At 37.8% G+C, this 11,177-nt stretch overlaps 1 protein-coding gene across 1 annotated transcript; it reads right to left on the bottom strand.

The window, feature by feature from the left end:
• Positions 1–2,724: 2,724 nt before the first annotated feature.
• LOC131480866 (zinc finger protein Rlf-like) lies at positions 2,725–9,234 on the bottom strand. The gene is made up of 3 exons (XM_058667340.1): positions 9,200–9,234; positions 8,500–9,108; positions 2,725–8,331 (listed from the first exon to the last, which is right to left on the bottom strand). Exons 1-3 carry the CDS (start codon positions 9,232–9,234, stop codon positions 3,201–3,203), a joined length of 5,775 nt encoding a protein of 1,924 aa, XP_058523323.1. The 3' UTR covers positions 2,725–3,200.
• Between the last annotated feature and the right edge of the window lie 1,943 nt (positions 9,235–11,177).

Genomic DNA, 11,177 nt, shown 5'->3' with positions numbered 1-11,177 from the left:
GGTACCTCTTAAATGTTAAAAAAAAAAAAGTAAAAGAAAGCTAAACATGCCTAATGGATTATAACATAATACAAGATTTTTTTGCTATCAGCATTCAGGTTTAAGAGAAAGTGATATATTTATTTATTTATTCATGTATTTATATTTATATTTATTTTGGCATTTGGGACCAGTCTTCTAAAAATAACTAAGCAAATGAATTAATATTTAAGGAATACACAGAAGCACCATTCCCGTAATTCTATCATTCCCTAATCTCTAGAGATAAGCAACAACCTAGCATAGACATGTTTTATTAGTCAATGATTTACTTTCTTATATCACATGTCTCAAAAGAATGTATTAATCTTTTTGAAGTCTAAAATCTTTGCAACTGTTTTTCAGGTCAATATCTTATTTTTGTTTTTTGAATGCTTTCTGGAATAGTATTCTATCTCTCAATAGTCTTGTTAACAATGAATTCACAATGACTTTCCTGCTGGCATATCATCATGTAATGCTTGAGAATTGTGTGGATCTGCTCATGGGATGGTTATTGAGTCAGAGAAAAAGGAATCTTTTTGTATATATATTTAGCTAATAACAAACATGGCTATCTGTTTCTTAAAGTGAGAAAGATGTTATTAAAGGCATACTTCATCCTTAGTTTATAAATATCATTCTCATGGCCAACTTTTGATACAATGGATTGCAAGTATAACTGCTGCTTTGCAAGGAGAAAGAAGTGCACATTTTTGCTTTCAGAATATCCCGGTAATGAAGTGGCAGAAACTGACACAATTTATATTATCATTCCACATAGATTTTATCACTTTATCTTCTATCTTCCCAAAAGAACCGCAGTTACAAATTCAGTCTTTTTTTTTGTACAATACTATAAATAAATAAAAATGGACATTTTCATTTAATTGGTGGCCAATCATCTGACTGCAAACATTGATGCCACATATACACACATTTTCATGTCCCAGCTGCTCCACTTTCCTGCTCGTGGCATGGGAAAGGACGGCCCAAGGACTTGGAACACTGTACCCATCTGGGAGATGCAAAGCGGGCTCCTGTCTTCAGATTAGATCAGCTACTGCGTCACTCCGAGACCTTCAGGGATGAACCAGAAGAATGGAAGATGATTTCCATTTTTCCTTCTCTCTTTAAATCTGTCTTTTCAATAAAAAATGAATACAAATTTAAAAATAAGTATTTTTCTCCCTAACATATTTGACCAAGAATATTTTTGTTTTTCAAAATAGGTTGTGTCAAAAAGTGGATCATTGAGTATACATATTGGATTTCATCAATGTGTCATGGAATGTAAAACCATATTTTTTGTATAAAGTATATGTTCAAGTAAAAACATTGGATTAGCTGAAAAAGAAAAAAAGTGTGCCTTGGATATGATAACAATGTATGCTAGTTCAGTATTTTTCATTTCAGACTTTAAGTATGTTTTGCATAAATGTGCAGGTGTATACATGTTTATGCAGTTGAGTATTTTGCAAGAGCAGAACAACAAAACTTTTCTGTGTGTCTACTGATATTCTGAAAATATTCTGAAAGCATCGATCAAGACCAACATAAAACCTTACACTCCAAATAAGGAAAATGCACACCATGATGATAGACACAGTGCATCTTTTTCTAAGATAGTTTATATGGGCTAAAACTGAACAAACAATTTCTAATTATATTTTCTCAAATTAATAAGGAAAGGACAGGCAGGAGGAACAATATTGAAAAGTTAAGAAACTGATTTCAGGATTTGAGAGAAAGTATGCAAATATTTTCCAAATGTCATATGTTCTCTCAGATATATGCCAACCTTCATGTAAAATACAAGATCAGTAGATATACAAATAAGCAGGTATATACATATATTTAACTAGAAGATCTGTGTAATGGAGGCAAATATATAATTAAGTGAAGATACATTGCAGTATGCATCTCTGCATCTGAATAACATATAGACTGCCAGTGAAATTGTTAAATATATCTTAACATTGGAATCCAGGATTTTATGACATTCTCTATACCTAAAATGTCAGGATATACTTGAATAGAAGAATGACAGATTTGTGACTGTTTTTGCAAGACTAAACTATTGTTACGTTACAGGGGAAAACACTGGGGAAGAGGGTGCAGTAGGGTGAAAAGGGAAATCCCTGAGCTTAAGAAACTGTGTTGTGAAAAATAATTTAAATAACCAATAAATCAGTTACGTATTTAGGTTCTGTTTGAGTTAACAACACAATAAAGGAAGCCTTCATTCCAAGTACATCTGTGTGCCACCTGGAAGCATTAGTGTGTGAGGCATTTTATTGCCCGGTCTGAGTGTCACCATTCACTACCTGTAACAATGAATTACATTTTCTGTTCCTCCTAAAAATTATACTGTTCCATTTGTGATTTATTTTAGATGAATTAACTTTCTGTATGTTTAATTCTAAAAATAAATGTTTTCAAGAATTTTCAATTGTGTGAATAACACCTGAAAACTGATTCACATATTTTGAGATACTTTCTGATTTTTAGACTTTAAAAACTGTCTATCATCTATCTATCTATCTATCTATCTATCTATCTATCTATCTATCTATCTACAGAAATAGTAGGTTTGTGGAAAAAACACAATTTAAAAATTCCCCTGTGCAAAGCCCGGAATCCATACAAAGCGCTGATTTTCACAGTTGGTATATTTCTTTTTTTTTTTTTTTTTTTTTATGGGTGAAAAATCGTAATTTATTGAAACTCAACTCAAAAAATATAAGATGCTGTAGTGTACAATATATTACACGAAGCACCCGTGGGTGCACATTCAAGTCAAGTAAGAACTCCATATCCCTTTCCCTAGCCCTCCCACCCTGGGACCTTAGTATCTGTTCCATATACAATCATGCACTTGTAATTTGAAAAAGGAAGCCCCAATATATTTAGATGTATTAATTAGCACCAAACAAGAGTACAGTTCCATTTCTTTTTTTAATAAACAAACAAAAAAACAAAAAGAAACCCCAATCAATAAACCAACTGGAGAGCTAATGGACTCAGCCAATACTGCTGACATAGATATCATACATTCATGTAAATACACAGCCTATTCTACCCTAAACAACAGTGGGGCTGGTTATCAGCCTTTGTTCAAGTTGGCAACTGTCCCATGTTGCAATGTTAGAGCCAGTCTGTTTCTAAAACAAAATTGCTACTTAGGAACTTCCTACACACAGCTCGTCTGTCTTTTTTGCTGGAAATAAGTCTAAAATTGGTGCGGAAAACTTAGATCTTTCAAGGACAACCACTGGCCGAAGATAATGAAGCTGTTTTAAGGCAAGCTCTCCACAGTCTGTTAATGCTTTGTCCAATACAACCCTTAGGTTTTCCAAGGAAGGAACTGTTGTGGTTTCAGCTACTATTAAAGGTTGGATTGTAGTCAGGTTCTCATGAATTGTAGAGTCACTGGAAGAATGAGGTATGTCAACACCAGGGTCATTGTTATTCACCATATTATTTACCATAACACTCCCTGTTAAGTCATTACTGGGCTGTGAAGAACTTGATGTTAGGTGCTCTGAAGGTTCCCAATCATCAAAATCATCTTCTTTTTCTTCACTTTCTTGGATAAATTTCAGAAACGAAGATTCAAATCCCATAGGCTTGTAAGTCTTTAAGTCAAACGACCTGGGCTGTGAATGCTTCCTAAAATTCTCTTTTGGGACATGGGTTGCATTTTTTACAGTGTTTTCTTGCCCTGAACTATACTGCCCAGTTTCTGAGTCTTTGACTCTTGGTAAAGGCAGATGGAAACCTGCAAAGTAAGTTCCACTTTCAGTCCCACTGGGATTAGGGATGGGATTTTCTATTTTACAAGGAGGAGGCTGAACTATATTACATTGTTCCAAAGAAGTGGTTTCTGAACTATGATTACATTTTAAAGTCCCCCTATAGCGCAGAGTCTGTGCATCAAACACTGGTTTGCTTTCTGTACACTCCTTCTGACTTGCATCCTTTTCGGGTGGGTGAGAGGAAGAATCGGTATTCTGGGTGGGTGCACTACTGTCACCTGGAGAATGGCTGTGCTGTGTATGCTCTGGTTCACAGCTTATGCTGTCTTCGGTCTTTATACAGGGCTCTGCTTCAGATGGAGGCTCCTCCTTGATTTTGGTGCCATATTTAACACAAACCACAAGGTTTTCCATCTGTTGTTCTAAATAGGCACTACTCATCTGATGGGTACGTTTATAATGCCTCACAATGCTGCTCTCCAACTTCACCACAGATAAACATCCTTGGACCATGCAAGGATACTGTGTGTGTTCAGAGTGCTCTACACACATATGCAAAGCTTCAGCTCTTGTCTTAAAACTAATTGGAGCTTTCTTTTCCTTGATTAAGCCACATTTTTTAGTCTTTGCACTGAAAGTTCTACGGGTAGTCTGATGCTCATGTCCCGGAGTTTGAGCGGTTGGACACCCCTTTTCACTCCTTAGCAACCTTTCGTTAGCGACTTTCTGGCTTCTAAACAGGTCATCGTAATAGTCCTTGTGCCGATAATACACATGCTGCGAGTAATTGCCGTGATGGGTAAAACTCTGGCCACAGCCATTGAGATCACAATGAATTTCATAATCTGAATGTACTTCTCCTTCAATGTTATGTTGTTCCATTAGGTGGTGCTTCAGTTTGCTGAATGTATAGAAGACGGCAGGGCACTGAGGCTGGCTGCAGGAAAACCTGGCTGCGGATTCAGCTTCAGAAAGTACTTTTGACTCAACAATATGATCTAAGTTATGAGAGTCACTACAGTGCTTAGCCAGGGCTTTGGAACAAAGGAAGCGCTTGTTACATTCCTTATATTTGCAAGCAAATATTTTCTTACATTTTACAAGTTCCCTTTTGGTTCTTGCTTTGTCTTTCTCTAAGCATAATTGTTCTTTGTTGTACTGATGTACAGTTCTGTAGTGACGGATCAGGCCTTTAAGATTGGTGAATGAGGAGTTGCAAGTTTTATGGATACAATGGAATGGCTTGTGGTATTTATTCAAAATATAGCAGAGATTTCCTTTAGCAACAGTTCGCCTACTACCTCTTCCCTCTCTTCCTTCTTGTTCTTCCCTATGGCTGCCAATTGGTGATGAAATATCAGATATTTTGCCTTCTGTTTCTTCACAAGATGATTCCAAATCTGTCTCTGAACTGCATTCATCCTTCTTAGAAAGACAATGTGGCTTCTCAGAGTTATTGCTGGGATCACCTCCAAGTTCCACAGAATAATCACTTTTCAACCTGTCTACTGAGCATGGACCTTCGTGATCACACTTTTCATTATTGATTACCTTATGAGTTGCTCTGTCACTGCCAATTTGATGTTTATTTTTATAATGAATTCGAAGGTGTGTCTTCCTTGTAAATGATCTTTGGCAAATATGACACTGGAATGGGGAATACCGATGTTGGAACATCGTTAATTGGAGGACTTTTTCTTTTGAATAATTATGCTTTTTAAGATAATGCATTAATAAAGCCTCTCGGGTCACAAATTCATATTTGCATCCTTGAAGCTCACAGAAAAAAGGCTTAGCCGCCAGTTGTGCAAGGTACTGACTTGGCACATTTTCATCTTCATTCTGAAAATTAAGGTCTGAGATAGTAGATGAAACTGACTGAAGAGACTTAGCACCATTGGCTGGATACCCTTGCAATGACCCTGAGAAAGATCCATGTGTCATTGAGTTTTTCAAACTTAAATGTTTCAACCGTAACAGAAGTTCTAACATGGTATCTTCTGTACATGACCTTTTAGGTGCACAAGTGGAGGGTTGTGTGGCATAACCTTGATTTTCTCGCTTACATTTAGTATGAACATTGTGATCTAGACTTTCGTCTGGGGAGTCACTGTTTGTATCGGAGTTGGGTTTAGGTTCAACATCAAGCTTTTCAGTTGTTTGGTTGTTTTCGTTACTCAGACAGGGGAAGGGATCTTTTGTCTTTACCTGTTTGGGTTTGAAATGGTACGGGTGGACCTTGCGGAGATGCTTTTGCATCCCTCTTGCATTTTTATACGTGGAACCACATCCATCAAAACCACAGGTAAACTTAGTCCCATCAAAACACACTGCCACAGAGCATTTTTCTTTTAAATTGGAGGATTCGAAGGCTTTGTCATGAGATAACAACACATCCTGCATGGCTTCAGAGTGATCCAGTGTGTCAATTATCTCTCCATTCACTGAGGCTGAAGAGCTCTGACTTAACTGATCACTAGAGTTACTATCACTGTTTTCTTTCAGGTTGTCAGCAGTTTCTGTATCTGTCTGAGAATTAGCAGATGCTGTACAAAAAACAGCCTCAGATAAATGTGGTTTATCAGTTTGGTCTTGTACACTGGGTTGATTAACACAATCTTGCTTTTCACCTGCTGCAGGCTCAACTTTGACTGGTTTCTTTACGTCTCCATTTGAATTTTCAACGTTATGCATTGAGAGGTGATTCTGGTATTCAATTTTGGAATAGTAGAACTTTTTACAGCCAAGAAAATTACATGTGTAAGATGCATCCCTAAAGTGTTGTGCTTCATGGTGGTAAAGCTGTCCCAAGTCACTGAAAACAATATTACAGCCATTTAATTCACATTTATAACGCAGATCATCATGCTTTTGTTTATGGTTAAGTAGTTCGTTCACTGATCCAAACCGAGCGTAGCAATCAATAGATACACACATATATGGCTGAGGTCCACAATGCACTTGTTCATGCTCTCGTAGATGAAAAGCAGACATGAAATGCCGGCGACAGTAAGTACACTTCTCTCTTCTATTTTTCATGGCTAAGTAGTGCTTGGCATTTTCATCATTATTTTGGTGTTCAGCTTTAAGATGCACACTTAAGTATTTAAACTGCTTAAACACGCGGGAACAGTCTGTACCAGGACATGGATATAAATCTCTGTCTTGCAGGTGGCAATCCTCTAACTTGCTGAATGTAACATATTCATGAGACTCTCCTTTGGCTTGTTCATTCAGTGACTGATTTTGCTCCAGCGTGGTGGAGGGGCTCTTGGGACAGACACCCTTTTGAGAGTTTTTCAACAGTAACTTCTTTCTGGAACGGTCCCTTCTGCTTGGTGGCATTTTAACATGTTCCATCACATGAGGAACAAATATTTCTTTTCTTTTGAATTTTTTAATACAAACTGGACAGGTATAAATTCCATCTTCCATGTGCATCTTAGAATGATGAAGAATCCTGGCCTCTATACATTCCCGCTTACATAACAAACAGAAGAACTTATACTGAAGCCACCTCTGGTATCTCTCCGAAGAACCAATAGGTTTTTTGTCTCTTTTCTCCTTATGTTGCTCTGTCAAATTTCTTCTAAATTGTTTATCTTCTTTACTTTCATCATAGTCACTGAGAAAGGACTCTAAAACATCTGTGTCATTAATAGATATTTCATAGCCACTTAAATCATCATCAGAATCTGATGCTTCTTGTCCTAGAAGTTGGTGGCAATGTCTTTTTAAAGTTTTCCAGTCCCAAAATTCAGGATCAAAAGGCCAATGGGCTTTTAAAGCTAGTAAGAGCTCACATCGGAGAGAATTTGGAACTGGAGCATTTTCTTCATCAAATTTCTGGTCTGGTTGCAAATACAGCTCTTCCAGCATATTAAATCCATTCAAACTGGGTTCAATTAAGAATTCTGTAAGCTGACAGGCTCGTCTGACTTCCAAATCTTCTGGTAAAAGACAGGAAATTGTTTTGCAAACTGATGCTTTCATTTCCTCATCCTCACTTGATCTGAGTTGAAGAGCTCTTACACATAGTAAAATTGACACCCCAAGACCAGCTTCTTGTGCTTCAGTTTGTATGACTCTAATCAGGCAAAACAAATGTTGCTGTGTTTTAGCTATGACACCAAATTGACGACACCGCTCCAGGAAAGTATCTAAAGAAGGGTCGATTCTTCTTTGTAGTTTACTCCAAAAGAGGGTCAATTCCCAAGAACAATACACACTTGCAGTCTGGAGTTGCTGGGTAAGGTAAGTTGTACAAAGAACAAATGCTGTGTTATCTTGACCCTCAGACTCCAAATTACATATGATGTCTAGTACTTCCTTGCAGTCGACCTTTGCAATCTCCTTAATAGCATCCTCACTAGGGAGCATAGAACATAAACATGTGATATAGGCTTGCTGAAAAGATGATACATTTGAAATTTCTTTGGATTCTGCACATAGTTTTGATAAAGCAGTGGCCTGGGGGACGCAGTTAGATTTCAACAAATGTTTTATTCGCATCTGCAGAAAGGCAGGTCCTTCTTGTGCAATAAATTTATTGACTCTCATTTATTCTTCACACCACCAGCAAGGCAAGTATTATTATCCCAATCTAAGGTTAGGAAAATTGATACTCAGAGAAGTTAGGTAACTTGCCAAGGATTCCAAAGCCAGTGGTGCTCTTTCCTCTAAACCAGGCATTTCTCAAAGTGTGTTCCACCGACCAAAAGACCTGAGAGATAGCCCTTCCTCTGTTTCCACTGGCTGTTGAGATAGAATTTTAAGAAGAACTGGGTTTTTCCATACACCTTCCTTGGTAACATGAACCAATATTTGTAGGTTATTATTCCCAAATTCCAATAATGCATCATGTGACTCCTGTAGAGACTGAAGGAATGGTACCCAGACTTCACACGGCAGCTCACTTTCAGGCACTGAAAGCAATAATTCAAAACAACTCAGTACTAATCTGCCAAGCACTAAGAGGACATCTTCACATTCAGTAGTTAAATATGGACGTGCACTGGCAAAGCTTTGGATGGCAAGTCGATACACCTCCAGAAGGTACACAATGTGTTCGGACGCATTCTTGTTGCTTGCATATTGTAATAAAGTCTGGCAGAAGCTCCGGCAATAGTTCAAAGATGAACCCTCGGACACCTCCTGCTCCCTCAGCTCTGTTTCCAGCTGCCAGAGGCAGGGTCGCAGACCGGGGGCTCCTGGCACCGGAGATGTGGGGCGATGACCCCGAGCCATTGACTCAGTCTCGACTCCGGCTCCGGCGGCCGCTGCCGCCACCGCCGGAGCCTCAACCCCGGCCCCGGCAGCGGCCGGTATATTTCTTTATCATATGAGTTTTTTTTTTTAACTTTCTGTGAATCCCTCATTATACAGTTTAAATAGGATCCTTGCTTTACCATCTGTTGTTATACCTTGACAATGAAGTCATCTTTATTGTCATTGTCATATCCGATTGACTGAGCAGGTGATCACATAAAACCCCCTACACCATCTGAACAACACCAATGATGTCTAGTATTAAGACATCGGATTTTTTTTAAATTTTTTTTTTAAAGATTTATTTTATTTTCATTACAAAGTCAGATATACTGAGAGGAGGAGAGATAGAGAGGAAGTGGAGCTGCCAGGATTAGAACCAGCAGCCATATGGGATCAAGGCGAGGACCTTAGCCACTAGGCCACGCTGCCAAGCCCAAGACATCGGATTTTAAAAGACAAACATTGTCCTTAAGCAAAAAGAATTTAGTCAAGGGGCAGAACCACAAAGGTGCAGTACTAGGTCAGAAGAAACCAAAAGAAAGAAACTTGATTCAGATATTTCACATACATGGCAGGGATCAGACATTTAAACTCTCACTCACCTGCTGCCAGGGTTCACCTTAGTAAGACAATGGAATGAAGAACAGAGCAAGAATTAAAAACCCAAGCATTTGGAAATGGAAAATAGGCACTGCAAAAATATTCTTTTTTTTAATTTAAAACAATGCTAGTTTTGATATAACTTCCCAAGTTTCCATTAATATGTTTTTTTTTAAGATTTATCTATTTTTATTACAAAGTTAGATATACACAGAGGACGAGAGATAGAGAGGAAGATCTTCCATCCAAAAATGATTCACTCCCAAAGTGAGCGCAACGGCCGGTGCTGTGCCTATCCGAAGCAAGGAACCAGGAACCTCCTCTGGGTCTCTCACACGGGTGCAGGATCCCAAAGCATTAGGCCATCCTCCTCAATACAGCAAGAATATTCCTAACCAATGCACCAAATTCTCTAATTTTTGAGAGCCATTAATAAGATTCATTAATATTCTTCACCTAATGCATAGAAGAAATCTTCATGGAAACCTGTGTGGAAGATTGACAGCTGACTTCTAAAAATTACTAATCTGGCAGCTTCTGTATTAGGGCAAATGGGAAAGGAAGCAGGGAGTGGATGCTCTCAGTAGGTTGCATGATTTAAATAGTAATAGTTAATTTTCTTTGCTTCATATTTTATGCAAGACATTTTCTAAGTATTGCAAGTATTAAATAATTTTTGGCAATAACCTTCTAAACCAATAATCTATTAATTTCATCATAAAATTATGAAATTAGACACAGAAGCAAAACTACTTGCCCAAGATCACACAAATTAGTGAAAGAATCCATGTCTTAAAATTAATTTATATTAATTTGTTAATTTAAAAATTACTTTATGTTAAATTTAAGAACAAATAAAACGTTTGTGGGAAAATAGATTTAGATAGATAGATAGATAGATAGGTAGATAGGTAGATATGATCGATTTTACTTCATTATAAGTTCCATCAAGCCCAAGCCATTCTTGAGTGATCATACCAGCTGGCTAGTGATGGAAGCAAGTATGGGTGTTGCAGACAAAGCTAAGCCAATGAAGTGTTTGTGTTTTTCGTTTCTTTCCTTCTTCTCTCCTCTCCTTTCGTTTCTTTCCTTTTACTTTTGTTTTTCTTTCATTTTATCTTATCATTGTTCCTTATTTTCTGTTTATTTAATTATTTATTTATTTATTTTCATTGGAAAGGGTGATTTAGAGTGGAAAGACCTTGTGTCTGCTGCTTTACTCCCTAAGTAGCAGCAACAGCAGACGCTGAACTAATCCTGATTCAGAAGCTAGAAGCTTCTCCCTGATTTCCCACGAAGGTTGCCAGTCCCAAGGTCTTGGTCCATCCTCTAGCGCTTCCCCAAGCCACAAGCAGGAAGCTGGATGGCTGGAAATGGAGCAGCAGAACAGGAACCAGTGCCCCTGTGGGATCTCAGGCATGCAAATCAAGGGTTTAGACACTGAGTCACTATGGCATTGTTTTTGTTTGTGTGATTGCTTGTTTACTTTAAAAGTTGTACACATAGAACAAATATGCATTTCATATAAAC

The sequence above is a fragment of the Ochotona princeps genome, chromosome 7 (assembly GCF_030435755.1).
Source record: "Ochotona princeps isolate mOchPri1 chromosome 7, mOchPri1.hap1, whole genome shotgun sequence".
Lineage (NCBI taxonomy): Eukaryota > Metazoa > Chordata > Mammalia > Lagomorpha > Ochotonidae > Ochotona > Ochotona princeps.
The sequence above is the reverse complement of the archived record's forward strand: the minus strand, read 5'-3'. Positions and strand labels throughout refer to the sequence as shown.

Coding starts and splice junctions, on each gene's coding strand:
- LOC131480866 (XM_058667340.1), bottom strand. CDS start 9,234: ATGACAATGACAATAAAGATGACTTCATTGTCAAG. Junction 9,109..9,199: donor AAGATGACTTCATTGTCAAG/GTATAACAACAG, acceptor CATATGATAAAG/AAATATACCGGCCGCTGCCG. Junction 8,332..8,499: donor GAGGAAGGGCTATCTCTCAG/GTCTTTTGGTCG, acceptor AGAATAAATGAG/AGTCAATAAATTTATTGCAC.